Here is a 24,086-nt window from a genome sequence, read left to right on the forward strand (position 1 = left end):
TTTTAGCAGAGAGAGCTTATTACATTACTATTCCAGCATATTTTTCTTCTATGATGATTCTCTGTGAGTGTCACCGGTCTATAATTTCCCAGATCTCCTCTGAAACCCTTTTTAATAATCGGCGTTACATTGGCCACCCTCCAATCTTCCAGTGCCATCATTGATTTTAAAGATAAATTGCATATTACTATGAGAGCTCTGCAAGTTCATTTTTCAATTCTCTCAGTACTCTGGCATGCATACCATCTGGTTCTGGCGATTTGCTACTCTTCAATTTGTCAAATTGCTCCATTACATCTTCCATGTTTACAGAGACTTGTTTCAGTTTCTCTGACTCGTCAGCATTGAATACCATTTCTGGCACTGGTATCTCTCCTACATTATCCTCGGTGAAGACCAAAGCAAAGAATTCATTTAATTTCTCTGCTATGGCCTTGTCTTCCCTTTTATCCCTCGGTCATCTAGCAGTCCAGCTGATTCTTTTGCCAGCTTCTTAATTCTAATATACCTAAAATAAGTTATTATTATGTGTTTTTGCCTCCAATACAGTCTTCTTTTCAAAGTCTCTCTTTGCCTTCCTTATCCACGCTTTGCATTTGACCTGCCATTTCTTATGCTGTTTCCTATTACTTTCAGATGGATCATTTTCTGTTTTCTAAAGGATTTTCTTTTAGCTCTAGTAGTTTCCTTCACCTCATCTTTTAACCATATCGGCTTTTTTTTACCTTCCTTTCTCCTTTTTAAATATATGGAATATGTCTGGTCTGGGCTTCCAGGATGGTAGCTTCCAGCATCCACACCTAATGTAAATTTTTGATCTTTGCAGCTGCTCCTCTAAGGTTTCTTTTTTTTTTTTAAACATTCTGTCATTTTTTCACAGACTCCTTGCTGAAAGTTATTTTGGATGATACCAAGATTTGTAACAGAGTGGATACCCCAGAGGGAGTGGAAAACATGAAAAAGTATCTACAGAAGCTAGAAGAATGGTCTAATGTTTGGCAATTAAAATACAATGCGAAGAAATGCAAAGTGATGCACTTAGGGAGTAGAAATCCACGGGAGTCGTATGTGTTAGGCGGTGATAGTCTGATATGTATGGACGGGGAGAGGGATCTTGGGGTGATAGTATCTGAGGATCTGAAGCAGGGCATAGCCAGACTTCAGCAGGAGAGGGGTCCAGAGCCCGAGGTGAGGGGGCACATTTTAGGGCCCCCCCCCGGTGCCGCCAGCCCCCCCTGCCATTGCTGAACCCCCCCTCCACCAACTTTGACCCCCCCCCACCATTGCCGACCCCCCCCCCGCCACCAACTTTGACTGTCAAAATTTGACCCCCCCCCCCCCCCGCCGCTGACCCCCCCCCCCTCCACCGCCAACCCGCCGTCACCTACCTTTGCTGGCGGGGGACCCCAACCCCCGCCAGCCGAGCCGAGGTCCTCTTCTTCCCAATCCTGCGCAAGGCTTCGTTCTAGTCTGACGTCCTGCACGTTGTATGTGCACGACGTCAGACTCACAGAAACAGAACGAAGCCTTGTGATCTGCAGGGCTTCGTTCTGTTTCTGTGAGTCTGACGTCCTGCACGTACAATGTGCTGGACGTCAGACTAGAACGAAGCCTTGCGCGGGATTGGGAAGAAGAGGACCTCGGCTCGGCTGGCGGGAGTTGGGGTCCCCCGCCAGCAAAGGTAGGCGACGGCGGGTTGGCAGCGGGAGGGGGGGTCGAGAGGGTCATCAGCAGGGGGTCCAGGGGCAAATCTATGGGGGCCCAGGCCCCCGTGGCCCCATACTGGCTACACCACTGATCTGAAGGCGACGAAACAGTGTAACAAGGCGGTGGCCGTAGCTAGAAGGTTGCTAGGCTGTATAGAGAGAGGTGTGACCAGCAGAAGAAAGGAGGTGTTGATGCCCCTGTACAAGTCGTTGGTGAGGCCCCACCTGGAGTATTGTGTTCAGTTTTGGAAGACGTATCTTGCTAAGGATGGAGATGAAAACGGTAACGGAATTCAAAAAATGCATGGGATAAACATAAAGGAATACTGTTCATAAGGAATGGATCCTCAGAAGCCTTATCAGAGATTGGGTGGCGGGGCTAGTGCTGGGCAGACTTCTACGGTTCGTGCCCTGAAAATGGCACGGAACAAATCAAGGTCAGGTATACATATAAAGTAGCACACATGAGTTTGTCTTATTGGGCAGACTGGGTGGACCGTACAGGTCTTTCTGTGCTGTCACCTACTATGTTACTAACGTGTTGGATTTCCTGTATGTACTTACTCCAGAGCCGATATCAAATCTGATCATATTATGATCACTGTTATCAAGCGGCCCCAGCACCGTTACCTCCTGCACCAAATTATGCGCTCCACTAAGGACTAGTCTAGAATTTTTCCCCCTTTTGTTGGTTTCTGAACCAGCTGCTCCATATAGCAGTCGTTGATTCATCAAATAATTTTACCTCCCTAGCATGCACTGATATTATTACATTTACCCAGTCAATATCAGGATAATTGAAATCACCCATTATTATTGTGTTGCCCAGTTTGTTAGCCTCCCTAATAGTGGTTAGGGTGGTGGACTTTGGTCCTGGGGAACTGAGGAACTGAGTTCGATTCCCACTTCAGGCACAGGTAGCTCCTTATGACTCTGGACAAGTCACGAGGTTTCAACGTATCATCAATAAGACGCCTAGATCTCTTTCCTGGTCGGTGACTCCTAATGTGGAACCTTGCATTGCGTTGCTATAATTTGAGTTCCTCTTTCCCACATGCATCGTTTTACATTTGCTCACATTAAACGTCATCTGCCATTTAGATTCCCAGTCTTGCAAGGTCCTCTTGTAATTGAGAATACTGACCATTTAACCCTACTCTCTCTTTTCTATCTTTTAACCAGTTTTTAATCCACAATAGGGCACTACCTCCTATCCCCTGACTCTCCAATTTCCTCTGGAGTCTTTAATGAGGGTACTTTGTCAAACGCCTTCTGAAAATCCAGATACACAATATCAACCAGCTCACCTTTATCCACATGTTTGTTCACCCCTTCAAAGAAATGTAGTAGATTGGTGAGGCAAGATTTCTCTTCACTAAATCCATGTTAGCTTTGTCTCATTAATCCATGCTCTTGAATATGCTCTATAATTTTGTTCTTATAGTAGCCTCTACCATTTAGCCCGACACTGATGTCAGGTTCACTGGTCTATAATTTCCCGGATCTCCTCTGGAACCTTTTTTTTAAAAATTGGCGTTACATTGGCCACCCTCCAGTCTCTCGGTAACACACTTGTTTTTAATATACCTAAAAAAATTTTTGCTGTGTGTGTGTTTGCCTCCAACGCAATCTTTTTATCAATGTCCGTCTTTGCCATCCTTATCAAAATTTTGCATTTGACTTGACATTCCTTATGCTGTTTCTTATTTTCAGTTGGATCCCTCTTCCATTTTCTGAAGGATTTTATTTTAGCTCTAATAGCTTCCTTCACCTCATTTTTTAACCATGCCTTCCTTCCTCCTTTTTTAATAAATGGATTATATTTGGCCTGGGATGCCATGATGGTATTTTTGAACAGCATCCACACCTGATGTAAGGGCCGACTTCTAGTGGAATAGCAACATTCCATGTAGAATCTCAAATAGTAGCAACAGTGGAGGAGTGGCCTAGTGGTTAGGGTGGTGGACTTTGGTCCTGGGGAACTGAGGAACTGAGTCCGATTCCCACTTCAGGCACAGGCAGCTCCTTGTGACTCTGGGCAAGTCACTTAACCCTCCATTGCCCCATGTAAGTTGCATTGAGCCTGCCATGAGTGGGAAAGCGCGGGGTACAAATGTAACAAAAGTAAAATAGATACTATTGGAGGATTCTACATGGAATGTTGCTACTATTGGAGATTCTACATGGAATGTTGCTATTCCACTACCAACATTCCATGTAGAAGGCTGCGCAGGCTTCTGTTTCTCTGAGTCTGACGTCCTGCACGTACGTGCAGGACGTCAGACTCACAGAAGCAGAAGCCTACGCGGCCACATTGGTGATCTGCAAGGGCCGGTGGTGGACTTTGGTCCTGGGGAACTGAGGAACTGAGTTCGATTCCCACTTCAGGCACAGGCAGCTCCTTGTGACTCTGGGCAAGTCACTTAACCCTCCATTGCCCCATGTAAGCCGCATTGAGCCTGCCATGAGTGGGAAAGTGCAGGGTACAAATGTAACAAAAAAAAAAAATAATAGATAACATTTCTACATCAGTCTATTCATCCTGGCCAGGTGGACGGTAATACACTCCTATCACTAACCTTTTTGCTTTTACACATGGCATTTCTAAGGCCCTCCTTAACATAGAATGCTACCCTTCCACCAATTCGATCCACCCTATCTCTGCAATATAATTTGTATTCTGGTATGACAGTGTCCCACTGATTATCTTCCTTCTACCAAGTCTCAGAGATACCTATTATATCTTTTTATTTAGTGCAATATATTCTAACTCTCCCATCTTGTTTCTTAGGCTTCTGGCATTTGCATATAAACATTTTCAAACAATGTTTGTTGTTCCTATTCATAAGCCGCTCAGCGGTTGACAGTCTTAAATTGCAATCTTGAAAATCTGTCTGCTCTTCATTTATAGACACTTGATCTACTACGGTTTCAGTTGCAATCTCGCTACCGGGATGCTCTACCTTCCCTGTTTTGCTGATATCTTTTAAAGATACCTTGTTCCAAACCACTCTTGATTTTTCTTGACCCACTGACTGACAGTCTACTGACAGTGAGGGCCGGATGCACAAAAGTCGTCGTTAGAGCTGTTCCCTACCAAATTCCATAGCAAATCGGTACAGAACGGCTATGCATCAAGGAAAGGGAATGCAAATGAGCTACTCGTTCTCTATTCCTTCTTAAAACAGTCGGAGGATCGGCCGGTCAAGCATACGCAGAGCAGCAAAGCGTTATGCTTGCTGCGCCTCCCTGTGCCACCCGAAGACGCTGTGCCGCTCACCCCCCCCCCCCCCCCCCCCCCCCCGCCACAATAATAAAAACAAAAGTCAGTTGAGGCACTGTAATTGGCTCAGAGACTTCCAGGTCTCTCAGCTGAGTGAAGCACGGCCAAAAAAGACGTTTTTTATTATTGCGGAGGTGAATGACAGCAAAATCGGACGGCTTTTTTCGATGGCCGGCCTCAACTGCACTTTCCATATCATCATGCTGATCAGTCCATAGACTGGTGGGTTGTGTCCATCTAGAGAGCAATCCTTTTGCCTCCCTATATGTGGTCATGTGCTGCCGGAAACTCCTCAGTATGTTCTCTATCTCAGCAGGTGGTGGTCACACACAGCAGCAGCTCTGGCTAGGTCTCCAAGCCTAATCTTTAGGTTTTGTTGAGTACCTGGGGTTGAGGGCTCTTCTTGAGCAAGTGCAAACCTGGTGGCGCCAGGTCCCTCCTTTTCTCCCCCCTCCCGCTGGCTCCGTTAAAAAAAAAAAATTTTGGACGTCCTTAAAGGCGTTTATTTCGACGTTTATTTAAACGTTTATTGCAGCTACTCACTGGGACACCTGGTCGTTACAGCTCGGAGTGAGAGGCAGGTAATTTTACCTTTTTATAGCGGGCAGGGGGTTCCCCGGTCGGTCTCCACGTGGCTTATGGCGTCGGAGGGCGAGGGCACGAGGATTCGCTCCCTGGACTGCGTGGGTGCGTCTAGCGGGGATGCGGGGATTTCAAAACCTGAATCGCCTTTGTTAAGCATCAGTTTGGAGGCCGGTCAGTGTCCCGGTTCTTCCTCCGGTGCAGCGGATTTTCCCGCCATAAGCGCCCATCCCCCGCTGCTCGCCCACTCCATGTTGGCCAGCCACTCTGCTCGGACGGCTTCTTCTTGGGCCGCCCTCGAGCTGGGAGACGTTAATACTATGGTTGCCCTTGATTCGGGCGACGGTAAGAAAGCGGCCAAGGTTAAGCGCCGTTCTTCCCGCGCGGCTCCTTCTCGGAGTTTCGCGCTGGACGCCATTTTGGTTGCGCACCACGTTTCTCCCCCGCTCTTGCGAGCGCCGGTTGAGGGTGCGGCTAGGGCCGTAACCCAAGCTGCAGAAATGCACAATTCGGGGGGATTCTCCCCTGAGTTCATTTTGCTGCTGCATCAGGCTTTTCTTATGCAAAACGCTGCCCCTGCCCCCCTGTCTGATAAAGGGGTTGAGGCCTCCGGAAGCAAACGCCCTCGGGTGGATTTCCAGGCCCTAGAGGACTCTGTCTCCTCTGATGTAGATGAGGGCAGCGTATCTGAGTTCTCCCAACGGTCCTTTGGGGATTCCTTGGAGGAGACGGATTCCCGCTCGGATGGAGCGGATGACCCCTCTGCAGCGCGGATCTTTCGCTCAGAGGATTTGCCCAACCTGTTAGTGTAGGCCATGAGCATTTTGAAGATTTCCTCTCCGGAGGACGTCTCTCCCTCAGCCTCTGTTGGCTCCGCCATTATACTGGGGACGAAGCGCCCGCCTAGAACCTTCCACGTGCATGAGGCCATGCGCACCTTGATTTCGGCTCAATGGGATGTCCCAGAAGCGAGCCTCAAAGTGGCTAGGGCTATGTCCCGCCTCTATCCTCTGCCTGAAGGTGAACGGGACTAAGAAAACGGCGTTGCCGGTGGAAGGTGGCACTGCCCTAAAGGACGCCCAAGACAGAAGATTGGAGGCGGCCTTAAGGTCGTCCTTCGAGGCGGCTGCTTTAAGTTTGCAGACCTCAGTTTGCGGCTCCTATGTGGCCAGGGCGTGCCTGACGATTGTGCAGCGGGCTTCCCCCTCGGATCCTTCCTTGAGGGCTGATTGGCCGGCCCTGGAATCGGGCTTGGCTTATCTGGCAGACTTGCTGTATGATGTCTTGAGAGCCTCAGCTAAAGGTATGGCTCAGACAGTCTCTGCGCGGCGGTGGCTTTGGCTGAAGCATTTGTCTGCGGACCACGCCTCTAAGTCTCGCCTGGCTAAGTTTCCTTTTAAAGGCAAGCTGCTTTTTGGGGTCGAGCTGGACAAAATTGTGACCGATCTCGGCACGTCTAAGGGCAAGAGGTTACCAGAGGTCAGGGCTCGGGCCAGTGGTGCTCGCCCCGGTAACTCCAAAGGATGGTTTCAGGAAGCCCGTCGGTATCGCCCGGGCAAGTCGGGCTCCTCTGCCCCTTCTTCCTTCAAGAGGAACTTCTCCCCCAAGCAGCATTCCTTTCGCAGAGACCGCCGTCCCGGAGGTGCTCCCTCCGGTCCTCCCCCAGGGTCTCGTACCCAATGACGGGGCCCAGTGCAGATTGGACGACGCCTGTCCTCGTTTCTGGGCGAGTGGACCAGGGTAACTTCAGACACTTGGGTGCTGGAAGTCATCAGAGACGGCTACAAGCTAGAGTTCTGCCGACCCTTAAGAGACGGGTTTGTACACTCTCCCTGCAAGTCTCCGGTCAAAGCTGTGGCAGTGCAGCAGACTTTGGACAATCTGATCCGCCTGGGTGCGGTCGTTCCGGTGCCCGAAGATCAGCTTGGCAAGGGACGTTACTCCATTTACTTTGTGGTACCAAAGAAAGGAGGTTCTGTACAGCCTATCCTCGACCTCAAAGGGGTCAATCGGGCCTTGAAAGTTCGACACTTCCGAATGGAGACTCTCCGCTCTGTTATAGCGGCAGTGAAGGCAGGGGAGTTCCTGGCTTCCTTGGACATCAAGGAAGCTTACTTGCATATTCCCATCTGGCCTCCTCATCAACGCTTTCTGCGTTTTGCGGTCCTGGGCTGACACTTCCAGTTCAGAGCCCTCCTGTTCGGGTTGGCTACTGCTCCGCGGACCTTCTCCAAAGTAATGGTGGTCATCGCGGCCTTCCTACGCAAGGAAGGAGTACAAGTCCATCCTTATCTGGACGACTGGTTGATCCGAGCCCCCTCTTATGCAGAGTGCGGCAGAGCTGTAGACCGGGTGATTGTTCTTCTGAGCTCCCTGGGGTGGATCATCAACTGGGAGAAAAGCCAGCTGCGCCCGACTCAGTCCCTGGAGTATCTGGGAGTTCGATTCGACTCCCAAGTGGGCAGAGTGTTCCTGCCAGACAATCGGATTGTCAAGCTTCAGGCTAAGGTGGACCAGTTCCTAGTAGCCTCTCCTCTTCGGGCTTGGGACTATGTGCAGCTGTTGGGCTCTATGACGGCCACGATGAAAGTAGTGCCCTGGGCCAGGGCTCATATGAGACCACTACAACTCTCTCTGCTGCAGCGCTGGACTCCAGTGTCTGAGGATTATGCTGTGTGCCTTCCCTTGGCCTAGCGGTGCGCAAGGCGCTGAGCTGGTGGCTGAGGACAGACAAGTTGTCCGCAGGGATGCCTCTTTTGACCCCGGAGTGGGTTGTCGTCACGACGGACGCCTCTTTGACGGGCTGGGCAGCCCATTGCTTGGGAAGGACAGCGCAGGGGCTCTGGTCTCCTGCAGAGGCAAAGTGGTCTATCAACCTCCTGGAACTCAGAGCCATTCGGTTGGCGCTTTTGGAGTTTCTCCCGGTACTGGCGTTGAAGCCAGTACGGGTCCTGTCGGACAATGCCACGGCTGTGGCCTATGTCAATCGCCAGGGAGGTACCAAGAGCGCCCTTCTAGCCAAGGAGGCCATGAATCTATGCCAGTGGGCGGAAGTGAACCTGGAACAGCTGTCGGCGGCCCACATTGCTGGAGTCGCCATACCTTGGATCCCGGAGAGTGGCAGCTATTGGCTCAGGCGTTCTTGGACATCACGAAGTGCTGGGGCCAGCTGAGCCTAGACCTGATGGCGTCATCGGCCAATTGCCAAGTGCTGCGCTTTTTCAGCAGAGGAAGGGACCCTCGATCTCTGGGAGTAGATGCTCTTCTCCAACAGTGGCCGACACAGGAGCTTCTCTATGTGTTCCCGCCCTGGCCCATGTTGGGCAGGGTACTAGACCAGGTGGCAAAGCATCCGGGCCGGGTAATCCTGGTGGGTCCAGACTGGCCCAGACGTCCCTGGTATGCGGACTTGATCAGGCTCTCAGTGGACAGACCTCTGCGACTGCCAGCGGAGCAGGGCCTGTTGCATCAGGGTCCCGTGGTGATGGAGGATCCCTCCCCCTTTGGTCTTACGGCCTGGCTATTGAGCGGCAGCATCTGAGGAAGAAGGGCTTCTCAGACAAGGTCATCGCCACTATGCTGAGAGCGAGGAAGCGCTCTACTTCTACTGCTTACGCCAGGGTTTGGCGTACCTTTGCATCGTGGTGTGAGGCAGGCTCCCTTTCTCCCTTCACTGCTCCAATTTCTTCAGTGTTGGCGTTCCTGCAAGAAGGTCTGGAGAAAGGCCTGTCGCTCAGTTCCCTTAAAGTCCAGGTAGCGGCTCTGGCTTGCTTCAGGGGCCGCCTGAAGGGTGCTTCCCTGGCTTCGCAGCCAGATGTGGTGCGCTTTCTCAAGGGAGTTAATCACCTGCACCCTCCTCTGCACTCATTGGTACCTGCGTGGAATCTCAATCTAGTGCTAAGAGCCTTGCAGAAGCCGCCTTTTGAACCATTGTCGAGGGCATCTCTGAAAGACCTGACGTTAAAAGCAGTCTTTTTGGTGGCTATCACTTCAGCCAGAAGAGTTTCCGAGCTCCAGGCGCTATCATGTCCTAGAGCCCTTTCTGCAGTTCACTGAGGCAGGAGTGTCTATTCGCACAGTGCCTTCCTTCCTGCCCAAGATTATTTCTCGCTTCCATGTGAATCAGCAGCTCTGTCTCCCATCCTTCCGTAGGGAGGACTACCCAGAGGAGTACTCTGCTGTCAAATATCTAGATGTGAGACGAGTCATCATCAGATACTTGGAAGTGACCAATGATTTCCGGAAATCGGATCATCTGTCCTCGTAAGGGTCTGCAGGCTGCTAAGCCTACAGTGGCAAGATGGGTCAAGGAAGCCATTGCAGCGGCCTATGTGGCCGCGGGGAAGGTGCCGCCTATCCGGCTGAAGGCTCACTCCACTAGAGCTCAGGCGGCCTCGATGGCGGAGGCTGGGTCCGGCTCCTTGGAAGAGATTTGCAAGGCGGCAACTTGGGCATCGGCTCATACCTTCTCCAGGCATTACCGCTTGACTGTGGCTGCTCGGGCGGAGGCCCGGTTTGGAGCTTCAGTGTTGCGGTCAGGGATTTCTATATCCTGCCCTGGGTGAGTACTGCTTCGGTACATCCCACCAGTCTATGGATTGATCAGCATGATGATATGGAAGGTAAAATTATGTATCATACCTGATAATTTTCTTTCCATTAATCATAGCTGATCAATCCATAGCCCCTCCCAGATATCTGTACTGTTTTTATTCTGGTTGCATTTCAGGTTCAAGTTTAGTCTTCAGTTCCTGTTCAGGAGGACTTCGTGTTCAAGTTTTTTCAATTGGATTCTTCAGGAGTTGAGATGATTTTGTGTTACAGTGAGCTGCTGCATTCCTCTCCCCTCCGTTTTACGGGGCTGCATTGAGACCTAAATTCTGCTGGCGCTCCCTCCCGCTTCGTGCGGCTGTAGGGCAGCTTTGTACCCCTCCCGCTTCGGCGGTGTTAGGGTCAGTCAGCTCCTCCCGCGGTTGCGGTTGCAGGATAAGCCAGATCCCCCCGCATCGGCGGGGATGAGCTGGACAGATTCCCCTCCCCCACTTGTGTGGGGATGAGCTGGGTTAATTCCCTTCCCCCGTTTCGGCGGTGGTGAGCTGGGCAGAGTGTCCCTTTGTGGGTGTAATTCTCTAAGTGCTGAGTCCTGCGGATGGAGCTTTGATATCGACATACTGAGGAGATTCCGGCAGCACATGACCACATATAGGGAGGCAAAAGGATTGCTCTCTATCTCCACCTGCTGGTAGATGGACACAACCCACCAGTCTATGGATTGATCAGCTATGATTAATGGAAAGAAAATTATCAGGTATGTTACATAATTTTACCTTTGTTTTTATTATTGTGGCGACTTTTGTAGCGGTTTTTTTTATCAGTTTTCAATCCCGCGCAGCCCCAACGAGAGGTACAGACCTCTCGTTAGAGTTTCCAGCGTTAAGGCAATCGGAAAAGCTTAGTGCATCTCATTACAATAGGGTTTCTACACAATTTGCTCATCTGCATTCCGTTTTCGTTAGCTGCTACCACCGTCGTAAAATGGCTTTTAGTGCATGCCAAAGTTTATTACTTGCTCATTAATGACTCGTTATTGGCTCGTTAGGTTTAGTGCATCTGGCCCCGAGTCCTGACTGTAGAGGCTGACCGAATTTCACTTTCAGTTATGGCGCTAGAACCAGCTCAGAATCCTTTTTCATTTTGGTTTCAGTTTTGGCCAAATGGTCATTTTAATTGTTGGCTATGTTTTGTTTGAAGTCAAAAGTGATCATGGAGGAAGCTAAAAATTTGGGCTTTGTTCCCTTTGTCTCCCCCTCTCTCTTCCTCTTCCCCCTTCCCTTGAACAGGAGCTGCCCTCCCCCCCACTCCATTGTCCCTCCCTTGGCTTATCTTACAATCTGTGGCGGTCTAGGAGTGTAGTTGGGGTAGGAGCGATTCCCAGTGACTCCTGCCCATTCCAATTCTGCTCTCAAAATGGCTGCCATGACTGGAGCATCACTCCTGCCCTGACTACACCACTAGAGTACCAGGGATTGTAAGGTAGTCCTGGTGTGTGTGTACAAGGGGGGGGGGGGGGGGGCAGAAATGCTACTCCTTGTATACTTTATTTATGTATTTATTTATTTTTGTACTGAAGTTATGATCTTGCACAATAGTTTATATACTAAACATAGTAGATGACGGCAGAAAAAGACCTGTACGGTCCATCCAGTCTGCCCAAGAAGATAAATTCATATGTGCTACTTTTTTATTTGTACTGTCCTCTTCAGTGCACAGACCCTATAAGTCTGCCCAGCACTATCCCCACCGCCCAACCACCAGCCCTGGCACAGACCGTATAAGTCTGCCCAAAGAAATGCTTTTGAAACAACATTTTAGAAGGAAAATTTGTTTGGATACCTGTACAAATTAAGCATGAGCTCAGGGGAGATTTTGTAGTGCCGGGTTTCATGATTACAATGAAAGAGGAATAGCTTTATTTTAAAACAATCACAGGCGTAAGAAATAAAATGCATTTGTACATAGAAAAAAAGAAGACTGTTTACCTTTCTGCAATAACCTGCAATCAGCACAGTACAAGAATGTTACAATTGAATGGCATAACAATGCGATTATACACTATTTACTGTAACTATTAACACAAATACTACATATTAAAACCATGCACCGTCACAGACTTATACTTGTACAATATACATTTCAGCTGTTTATTTTTAAAAAATGGACACAGATTAGAAAGAAACAGCGCCCTCATCTATACATTTTTGCAGAGGTTAAATGACGGATTAACTTGTGAATGATGAAAACATCTGTGCTGGAGACTAATGAACTAGCACCACCTACTGGAGCCGGAAGAGAATGTATTTTAATATGTTTTTTACCATGATTTAAAGACTGATAGTATGTCCTGTGTCAGCTGCTGGGCAAAATAAGGAATACAGCAGGGGCGAAGCCAGACAACCAATTTTGGGTGGGCCTGGGCCCACGATGGGTGGGCAGAAGAACCCCGCCTCATCCCACAGATGTGGTCTCTCCTTCTCTCACCTGCATGCCATATGGTCTCTCAAATATTCTCCCTCTCCCGCATACCTTTTAAATAGCAGATTTTCACCGGCAACGGGCAGCAACTAATATACACTGCTGATGTTGGCTCCATACCCTTCCCTCTGATGCAACTTCCTGTTTCCGCCTGGGCAAGAATACATCAGAGCGAAGGCTATGGGGCCGGTGCGAGCAGTATGCATCAGTCACTGCTCACTTCAGGCGAAGATCTGCTATTTACAAGGTATGCAGGAGGGACAGTTGTTGGGAGTTTTCGGCTGGTGGGGCTTGGGGATCCCTGCCAGCCACATTATAGCCATGCTGGTACTGGGTGGGCCTGAGCCCAAAGTGGGTGGGCCTGGGCCCACCCACGCCCACCCTTGGCTACGCCACTGGAATACTGTACATGCAAAAATATTTAGATAGTTTGAAAGGTAGCAACAAAGGGCATAAGGCACAAATGGAAAGCCCTATGTAAGGTGGTTAAACACAGTGAAATCTCTTTCAGATGTACCAAAGATGAAGGTGAAAAGTAGCAAAACCAGAGATTTCTAATGGCAGAAAGTGACCACCAGAACTCCCTAGTCTTCCCATTTTGTTTCCTGTTAGAGTGGCCAAGGCCTATCTCATTTGATCAGAGAGGAGCAGGAGCAGCCAGCTGAGAACCAGGGAAGCCAGGGTTCAGATCACAATGTGAGCTCCAGTTAATCATTTCACCATCCATCGCCTTAGGTACAAGACCTAGGGCTGAATTTACTAACCTGCAATAAGATAATCATCACAAGTTATTTGCAAATAGGCTTCATTGACAGTAATGGAATTGCAATAAATAATGTATGTTAAATCAGAAGAAGGTGCATTCAAATGTTAACACAGCAGATCTTTCCCTTACATTTTAACGTTACATTACAGATATTTTTATTTTTCGCAAACACCTTGTAAGTTCTATGATGATTACATAGTTAAAAAAAAAAATACAGTCACTGGGAATCACAGATCAATGGGGTCCTTTTATTAAGCCGCAGTAAAAAGTGGCCTACGGTAGTGTGGGTGTGTGTTTTGGCTCGCACCGGCCTGTTTTTTTTACCACGTCTGGGAAAATGCATTTTTTTTAATGGACCAGGAAATGGGCTTGCACTAAAATTAAAACTAGCGCGTGCCTATTTACGGTATACATATAAAGTATTGCATACCATATAAAATGAGTTTGTTGGGCAGACTAGATGGACCGTACAGGTCTATTATCTGCCGTCATTTACTATGTTACTCTTTGGGGTTCTGCATGCAATGTTGCTACTAATTGGGATTCCGGAATCTTCAGAACTTTTAGTAGAGGAACAATGCTGGGCAGACTTCTATGGTCTGTGCCCCGAGAAAGGCAGGGACAAATCAAACTCGGGTATACATATAAAGTATCATATAGCATGTAAATGGGTTTATCTTGTTGGGCAGACTGGATGGACCATTCAGGTCTTTATCTGCCGTCATTTACCTTGTTACTATTGGGGTTCTACATGGAATGTTGCTACTAATTGGGATTCCGGAATCTTGTAACTCTTTAGGATTCCAGAATCTTCAGAACTTTTAGTGCAAGAACAGTGCTGTGCAGACTTCTACGGTCTGTGCCCTGAGAAAGGCAGGGACAAATCAAACTCGGGTATTCATATAAAGTATCACATACCATGTAAATGAGTTTATCTTGTTGGGCAGACTGGATGGACCGTTCAGGTCTTTATCTGCCGTCATTTCATTTCATTTACTATGTTACCACCACTCACTGATCTAACAGTAAGGGATCGTGCGCTACATGTGCAGTAACTATTCAGTACACGCCAACTGCCAAGTACTGCCGGAAACGCCATGTGCGGTAGAAAATAAAAAAAAAATAATTTTTACCACCAAATGAGCATGCACCAAATCCAAAATTACCACCAAGGGGGATGCACTAGCCTGGGCGCTGCATGTACATAGCAGGGGCGTAGCCAGACTTTGGCTTGACGGGGGTCCAGGGCCCAAGGCCATTGCCGACTCCCGCCATTGCCAACCCCCGCCCCCCCCACCCACTGCTGCCACCACCACCACAAACATTGACCCCCCGCCCCCGCCGATGACCCTCTCGACCCCCCCTCCTGCTGCCAACCCTCCCCCGCCGTCGCCTACCTTTGCTGGCGGGGGACCCCAACCCCCGCCAGCCGAGGTCCTCTTCTTCCCGTGCAAGGCTTGGTTCAGTTTCTGAGTCTGATGTCCTGACTCAGAAACTGAACGAAGCCTTGCGCGGGAAGAAGAGGACCTCGGCTGGCGGGGATTGGGGTCCCCCGCCAGCAAAGGTAGATGGCGGGTTGGCGGCGGGAGGGGGGTCGAGAGGGTCATCGGCAGGGAGGTCCAGGGCCAAATCTACGGGGGCCCAGGCCTCCGTAGCCCCACGTAGCTACGCCCCTGGTACATAGGGCCCTCCCGAAGCTTAGTAAAAGGGCCCCAATATGAACAAACCAACTGACATCTTGCCGGGGCACATTACTCAAGCAAATATTTCCTAAAACAGGTAAGCTGTTTACGTTTCTTTGAAAATTGAATAATTCCGTACCATTCTAATATGTCTAATAGAATTCAAAATATAAGGCGCTTGATACCAGAAACTAGAATTAAGAAAGGATTTATGTTTAACTAACCCTTTGGGCTTGGGAAATGCAGTATCATAGTATCACCTAATCTTCTGTTCTGAGACGGCAGCTTTACTAGTTCTGGCAAATACACGGGAGATAAGGCCATAAAATATATTTTTTTAATGAATGTATACACCTTAAAACAGGTGGAGGGGCATAATCGAAAGGGACACCCAAGTTTTCCTGAGGAAGGCCTCGCAGGACGTCCCGGCGAAGGGGCAGGGAAACCCGTATTATCGAAACAAGATTGGCGTCCATCTTTCGTTTCGATAATACGGCTCGGGGACGCCGAAATCGACATTTTACATGCAATGACTATTACTTCCCGGTTACCACTTGAGACCTTACCGCCAGATCAATGGCTGGCGGTAAGGTCTCAGACCCAAAATGGATGCTCAGCAATTTTCATTTTGCCACACGTCCATTTTCGGTAAAAAAAAATTTTAAAGGCCGTTTTTACAGGTGTGCTGAAAAATTATTCTGCGTGCTCCCAAAACACCCGTCTTCACTACCGCAGGCCATTTTTCAGCGCAACTTTGTAAAAGGTGCCCCTCTGTCATTAGAATATAAAGTCTCCAAAGGGTTAACAGTTTATCTTTCTTCATCCTGTCTTCTATTATGTACTCACTTGCCACAGTTGGGCTGTTGGGTTATTTATACATCCAATGAACATGATCTTATCTAAATCTGCACTACCCAAGCTGCAAAGGACTTAAATACAAAACAACTTACGCATCTAGTTTTTCCTACATAAGCACACAACTGTGGAACACATTACCAAAAGCCTTGAAAACAACGTACGACCACCTAAAATTCCGGAAATCACTAAAAAGCAACCTGTTTAAAAAGGCATACCCTACCGATCCAACTTAAATGCCTAATCTCTGCAACACAAGCAAACTAAAGCACATAATGGACATAACACAACTCTTCCGTTAGACGATTCCCTAATGTGGCTGTGCCATGTGAACTTGATCTTACCACAACATCACACTGTAGTTGTTCACACTGGAACCTGCAAGGGCCTCTCCGGTACTATGTAAGCCACATTGAGCCTACAAATAGGTGGGAAAATGTGGGATACAAATGTAACAAAATTAATTTATTGAGTAGGTAACATAACCAGCATGTTCTGAGCCATATAGGTATTTACAGCAACTCTGTTTATTTTTGATCTTTGCTTCCATTTTTTTTTCTTCCAGGAGACTGGCATGAGCAGCTGTGCCCTCTGGTGACGACCCTGAGGGACTGCATAGAGGATGTGGTGCAGAAGGCGAAGATGTCCATGACCTTTGTCCTGCTGCAGGAGCTTGCTTGCAGCTTGCCCCAGTGCTTGCTGCTCACCCTCAGAAGAGATGTCGTCTTTACTCAAGCAGTAGGTGCTTCTCACATCACACTGTTCCTGTGTGGCTGTTTCTAAATCGAAGTCCATGATTATACTTTCAGAAATCATTATGCACAGTAGGAGGCTGAGATTGCCCACCAGCCATGTCTGGGTAAGGTTAACCAGGCCCAAATCTACTCAGTCTGAATATCCAGTCTAAAAGCTAACAGAGAGCTTGTCTGGTTAATTTGAGGCTTGTTATGGCCTGAGAGTTACCTGGACTAGAGAATGTCACGGGGACAAAGTTTGTCCCCGTCCCTGTGGGTTCTGTCTCCGTCCCCACCCTGTCCCTGCAGGTTTCTGTCTTCACCCCGTCCCATCCACATGGGCTCTGTCCTCATCTTCAGAAGCCTCAAACAATTATGATTTTATATTTAAATCCTTTTATTAAAGTATAAAAAGGAACAGTATGCTGTGGAACTGTTGTGTATAAATTACAAATAGAAAACATTAATAACAGTGAGCAGCTATAATAACCCTCCTCACCACTACCCTCTACCCTTCCAACCCCAACAATAGATGATTTCTACCACCTCAAGGAATCCTAATCCACCCTATTAAAATGTCCAGGGGTACACGATACAACCTGTTCTGTATGCCCTAGAGGGGAGAAATATGCCTTATGAAGCACTGTTATGATTTTTCAAATCTGTGGGTGAATAAGAAGTCATCAACGATCTCAGGATTCAGTCTAGCTCTCCTGTCTTCCACAGTCCTTCCTGCAATAGAAGATGTCTTCTGAGAAGATTTGCTGGTAGCAGGATGTACAGGATCCCCCATATAAAGTTTGCTGGTTGTGGCCAGCATGTCACAGTTCATTAACAGGCTTCAGAGTAGAAAATGACACAGGGACAAAGTTTGTCCCCATCCTCGTGGGCTCTATCCCTATCCCCACCCCATCTCCGTGGGATCTGTCCCCGTCACAGCCCCATCCCCGCGGTCAGTGCGGTTCCCCGTGTCATTCTCTAACCTGGACAACTTCGGCCATCCAGTACTGAACATCAGCGCTCATCACACTGGGAGCACGATGCATTTTGGCTAGTCAGTCTGACCACTTACTGTTTTACCCCTAATCAGACACCTACTACTACTACTACTTATCATTTCTATAGTGCTTCTAGACGTACGCAGTGCTGTACACTTGAACAAGCTCGACAGAGCTTACAATCTACTTAGGACAGACAAACAGGACAAACAAGAGATAAGGGAATATTAAAGTGAGGATGATAAAATAAGGGTTCTGAACAAGTGAATAAGGGTTAGGAGTTAAAAGCAACACCTATAGAAACAGCATTTGGAAATGCAAACAGCTACTTTGTATCGTAGAGGACTCTTGCCTGATTTATTTCCTTTAGAAAATTAACTACAAGATGTGTGTACATTACAACAAAGTTGGCTACTGAGATTTTGTACCTTGAATAGTATTCTCATATTGTTAAGAGCAGGCTGTGTTACATCTCTGAAAATGCATTAGTCAATCAAAATATGTGTGTGTATGTTTTTCCCCCTAATGTTTTAGGTGGCTGGATTAGTCTGTGGGTTTATTATCAAGCTGCATTCAAGTTTACACGATCAAGGTTTCCTGCAGCAGCTCCACACTGTGGGGATGTTAGTTCAGTACGAAGGTCTTCTTAGTACATATAGTAAGTATTAGTCTCTCATTGGGCACACAGTAATGTAACAGTTTCATCCTTAGGTCATGTATCATTTTTGCTGGCTTGAATTTACACATTGTAGCTTTATAGAGGCTGCAACAAAGTGACAGACTTTCCAGTGATAATCTGCAGATGTTGATCCACCAGATGTTGATTCATTTTGCACTGGGAATCTCACTGATTTCCATGTGGGATATAAAGTGGTGGGTCATCTGTTTGAGGTGCTGGAGAGCAGTTTTAAGGCTCAACATGAGACCGAAGGGGATCTGTGTGCTAAACAAAGTTCACAACAGTGATTTCAGACTTGCTATCTATAAATACCTTCTCTGTTTTTCCATGCACTAGCTTCGCAACTCTCCACTGTCAATCTTTGCAGCCTCCTATTCTGTATTTGTGCTTGCATCTCCTGGGTCTTTCATTGGCCAATAGTGTTTGTCTCATGCTGTGTCCCTGAAAAAGCTGCTGCACTTCCATCTGAGAATCTCTCCTCTGGAGCCCATCCAAGCTTTGCTTTGTAGTCATCTCACTGGAAGTAAAAAAAAAAAAAAAATGCTTTCACTGCCTAAATGTACTTCCTAAAGCAGAAACACAAGGCTACTGGTGCTGTTAAAAAATGCACCATAGCGCAATTACATATATATGTTTTTAATTCAGAATTTCCATAAAGAAAACACAAATAGGTCTCAAAATATAGGTTAAAAGACAAAGCAAATCTAATATAATAATTTGCTCCTGTAACGTTCCAATGCCTCTCACTGCGTTCGTAACCATCTCCTGACGTCACTCTCTCTCCCTCCACTCCCGTCGTCGGAGTTCCATGGGCCGCGACGGCCCCACTGCCGTTCGAGCTCCACGCCCCCCCCCCTCCTTCGATGTCCGCGCCCTCCCTCTCCTCCCATTTCCACCGGCCAGCGCCTCCCTCCCTCTGTGTCTGTGGCCTGCGAGTGCAAGGAGGACGTGTGCTGTTTAAAAAGTTTTACCTCCTGCTCGGCCGCCAACACTGAAGTGCAGCAAGTACAGACGCCGCTTCAGACAGGCAGTGGTTTCAGCTGTTCCTGTAGTCCTATCTTTCCTCAAACAGGAAATGAGGGCGGGACCAGAGGAACAGCTGAAACCACAGCCTGTCTGAAGCGGCGTCTGTACTTGCTGCATTTCAGTGTTGGCGGCCGAGCAGGAGGTAAAACTTTTTAAACAGCACACGTCCTCCTTGCACTCGCAGGCCACAGACACAGAGGGAGGGAGGAGCTGGGCGCTGGAAATCGGAGGAGAGGGGGGGCGCGGATAGAGGGGGGGGGGGTCCTGAGATGAGAGAGAGGGGGGAGGGGATCCTGAGATGAGAGGGGTCCTGACGAGAGGGAGGGAGTGGGGGGTCCTGAGACGAGAGAGGGTGGGGGGAGGAGGAAGCGAGGAGGGGAGAGGGGGGAGGGGAGAGGAGGGAGGGAGAAGAGGGGGGAGGGGAGGGGGCGGAGGGAGGGAGAAGGGTGATGAGGAGGGGGTGAGGAGGAGGGGATGAGGGGGAGAAGAGAAGGTGGGGTGAGGGGGGAACAGGAGGGAGGAGGGGGCCCTGGAACCTTGCTAGCGCCCGTTTCTTTTCTGTTAGAAGCAGGCCTCTTTTACTAGTATTGCAATAAACTTCACTCTGTTCATGTCAAGCCCCGTTCATGCTCTAATGGGGGGGGAGGGGAAGAAAAATTAAAAAAGAAATAGTGTAAATGTAATATAGATAGTGGATTCTTAAAATGAATTTAAGGGCCCTTATATTAAAATGCATTAAGCAGTTAGGGATAGATTCTATATATCATGCCTAAATAAACCATCACTGAAAAAAACAAAAATAAATGTAGATGAACTTTATAGAATACGCCATGTTTTTGTTGGTGTAAATGGACACACGTAGTTTTACGGATGTCAAGTAAGCGTATTCTATATTCCATGCCTAAATCTAGGCACCATGCTTAGGCGAAAAAATTTTCTGTGCAGATTTTTTTAAGCGCCATATATAGAACCCCCCCCCCCCCCCCCCCTTAATGTGTGTTTTGCAGTATTGTCCCTTTTTCTGGGCGGAGACATATCATAGGTGGAGAATGGACATAAAAGCGTCAACCAGCTAGTATATTCAGATTACTGAATGCCAGCTGGCTAACGACGAGTTAACATGAGAGCACTTAGGGCCTTATTCTAAATTTATGCTCCTAAATGTATGTAGGAACATAGATTACGCTCGTAATTTAGGAGCATAAATTTAAGAGCATAAACTTTGTAGAATAAAGTGTTTAGTGCCTCCTAAATAGGAGACGGTAAGTACTCCCACATTAACTTTTTATAGGTTACGTGCGCTAATGCGAACATCTGCACATGACCTGACAAAAAAACATATGTTTAAAAAAGCCTTAATTTGTGCTACGTTAAATCTTGACTTTGCATGCGAGAATGTCCCTGGGGCCCTTTTACTAAGCTGTGTAAACGTCTACACGCACCCAATGCATGCCAGAATGGAGTTACCGCCCGGTTACCGCGTGGCTCTTGCGGTAATTTCATTTTTGGTGCGCATCCGATACGCGCGGCGGAAAAATAGTTTTTATTTTCAGACGCGCGTAGGTCATTATCACCCGGTTACCGCGTGAGACTTTACCGCTAGGTCAATGGCTGGAGGTAAGGTCGCAGACCCAAAATGGATGCGCGACGATTTTGATTTTGCCGCACATCTATTTTCGACAAAAAATTTTTAAAAACGCCTTTTTTACAGGCGCGTTGAAAAATGGATCGGTGCACCCCCAAAACCCGCGCCATTTTTCAGCGCACCTTAATAAAAGGACCCCCCTGTTTATTAAATGTATTTATTGGGATTCATTAACCACCTTTATGAAGAGATTCACCCAAGGCGGTGTACAGTAGGTACAGTTTAACATAAAACTTACAAGTTTGTTAACTGCATAACAATAGTAAAATGACCAAATACAAACATAAATACATTGAATGAGGTAAACTTGAAAACAGCAAATTGAAACCTAATAATAGGACTACCGTGAAACAGGATCAAAAATACAGCCTTTTAACACTTAAATTCAAATAACAGAGATATAATATGATTTCAGCATAATACTAATTAAATATCTAATAAGCACACCTTAGAACATTCAAATAACAGAGATATCATACTAGTGTTTTTCTACAATACAGCTTACCAGGCAGCTGAGGTGCCAAGTGCAGACATATAGATGGGGACAAGATGCGTGATATAGAGTCAGTTGGCATAATTAAATGGGTGGCTATACTCAAGGCAACTTCTCTGTACAATTAAACAAGATATCTAACCCTGCACCACCCAAGCTGCAAAGGCCTCAAATACAAATCAACTTACGCATCCAGCTTTTCCTACATAAGCACACAACTGTGGAACGCATTACCAAAAAGCCTTGAAAACGACGCACGGCCACCTAAAATTCCGGAAATCACTAAAAACTAACCTATTCAAAAAGGCATACCCTGCCGATCCAACCTAAATGCCTGGTCTCTGCGACACAACAAAACTAAAGTACGTAATGGACATAACTCAACTCTTCCGTTGCACCATTCCCTAATTGTGACTGCGCCACATGAACTTTATCCTACCACAGCATCACTTTGTATTTGTTCTCACCGGAGCCAGCAAACGCCCTCCAGTACTATGTAAGTCACATTGAGCCTACAAATATGTGGGATACAAATGTAATGTAACAAATAAATAAATAAATTCGAGAAAAGCTGCATTGGCTCCCAATCAAAGAACGGATCATCTTCAAAATCTGCACTCTAGTCCACAAAATTATATATGGCGTAGTCCCAGGATACATGATAGACCTTATAGATCTACCAGTAGGAAACAGAGTCGGATCATCAAGATCATACCTAACCTTTACTACCCAAATTGCAAAGGACTGAAATATAAAACAACTCACGCATCCGGCTTCTCCTACATAAGCGCACAACTATGGAATGGCCTCCCAAAAGCGGTGAAAACAATCCACGACCACCTGAACTTCAGGAAATCACTAAAAACCAACCTCTTCAAAAAGGCCTACCCCAACGACCCAACGTAAACCTCTTCACCCAGGAACATAGCATTACTAATGATCGTACTGGACATCATGCAATCTTCATCCCTTCCGATCCTCTACATATACCTCATTCGATCAACCGACTGGGCAAGCGCCTTTGACGGTACTATGGAAGCCACATTGAACCTGCAAATAGGTGGGAAAATGTGGGGTACAAATGCAACAAATAAATAAATTACAGTGGGTGTAGCAAGCGAGTTCAGGTGCAGAATGAGTGTAGAGTCAGCCACCTTATGTATTAAAGGCTTGGGAGAAGAGCCAGGCTTTTATCTGCTTCCTGAAGTAGAGGTAGTCTCAAGTTCTACGTAGCCCCCTCTGGGAGTAAAATCCAGAGCGTGGAGGGCTACTCCTGAGAAGGCTCACTGGTGGGTATCCCATCCTACAATTTCTTTTGATAAGGGTACAGATAGTGATGCTCCTTGAGAGGATCTTAGAGGTCTCAAAAGTGTGTAAAGCGCTAACTTATTCTTTAAGTACTCTGGCCCATCTTGTCTGAGGGCCTTGAAAATCAAACTTAGACCCCTTTTTACTAAGGCGCGCTCATGTTGCTAGCGCGCGCTAAACGTTAGAGACGCCAAGGCATTCCTTCGGGCTTCTCTAACATTTAGCATGCGCCCAATTTTAGCGTGCACTAAAAACGTGAGCATGCCTTAGTAAAAGACCCCCTTAATTTTAAATTTAGCCCTGTAAGGTACTGGTAACCAGTGCAGTTTTTGCAGGAAGGGTGTGATGTGCTCACGTCACTTGCAGCCTTCTATCAGTCGCGCTGAAGCGTTCTGAATTAGTTGGAGCTAGTGCATTAAGAATGTGTTAAGCCCAGATTTCAGTACAAGAAAGCCAAAGGCTACTTTTAATCGTAGCGCACAGCCGTTTACTGCCCCCACCGAAAAAAGCCTTTTTTTTCCCCAGCTGCGGTAAAAAATGGCCCGGCGAAAGCCAAAAACACACGCCCACACTCCCGCAGCCACTTTTTACCGCGGCTTAGAAAAAGGACCCCTTAATGCCTTTTGGATTATACATTTTAGACAGCAAAATGTGAAAAATGGGTGTGAAGAATGTTTATTTTAAGTTGTTCTCGTGTGATGCACTGCCTAAACTCTTAAAATGAACTCGGAATCATCTAAACTTCAGGAAAATATTGAAGATCACCCTGTTCAAGAAGGAGTGCCATCCAGACGTTATTTAGATTCTTTCTTATCTGTTCAGCAAAATTTATGGACCCTTATGTTTTCCCGTCATCTTTTTTTATCTTTGTTGTCTTAGGTGATAGGTTTATGATTAATTTTTTACTATGACATTGTTTAATGATATTATGCTGAATTGTAGCCTACCCATGTTATTGTGTAAGCCACATTGAGCCTGCAACTAGTGGGAAAATGTGGGGTATAAATGTGTTAAATAAATAAATACTACATTTTGCTCCACATCCCTCGATCCTCCAGTTCCACTATCAAAAACCTATTAATTAGAAGAAAATAAATCTTAAATTTCTGGGGAGCACAGGATGGCACAGGTAGACTGGGACAGGTCTGCAGAGTCCCTTCACATCTGAAAAACATCAAACATGATCTTTTGTTGAGTTCCTTGACTGGGCATCTCAGCGGAGAGGCCAGATATTAAACAGCTTTTGAGATTAGATTTTCCTCAAGAGCACTTGAAAACAGGATAACGCATACAGACA

The 24,086-nt window shown here is 47.1% G+C and overlaps 1 protein-coding gene across 1 annotated transcript in view; it reads left to right on the forward strand.

Moving 5' to 3' along the window:
* The window catches only part of INPP4B (inositol polyphosphate-4-phosphatase type II B), an 853,440-nt gene that overhangs the window by 680,722 nt on the left and 148,632 nt on the right, over nt 1-24,086 (forward strand). The window contains exons 15-16 of the mRNA XM_030192243.1: nt 16,472-16,644; nt 18,173-18,296. Of these exons, the coding sequence (XP_030048103.1) occupies nt 16,472-16,644; nt 18,173-18,296 (297 nt within the window). The remainder of the gene's footprint in view (nt 1-16,471; nt 16,645-18,172; nt 18,297-24,086) is intronic.

Source organism: Microcaecilia unicolor, chromosome 2, assembly GCF_901765095.1.
Source record: "Microcaecilia unicolor chromosome 2, aMicUni1.1, whole genome shotgun sequence".
Taxonomy (NCBI): Eukaryota; Metazoa; Chordata; class Amphibia; order Gymnophiona; family Siphonopidae; genus Microcaecilia; species Microcaecilia unicolor.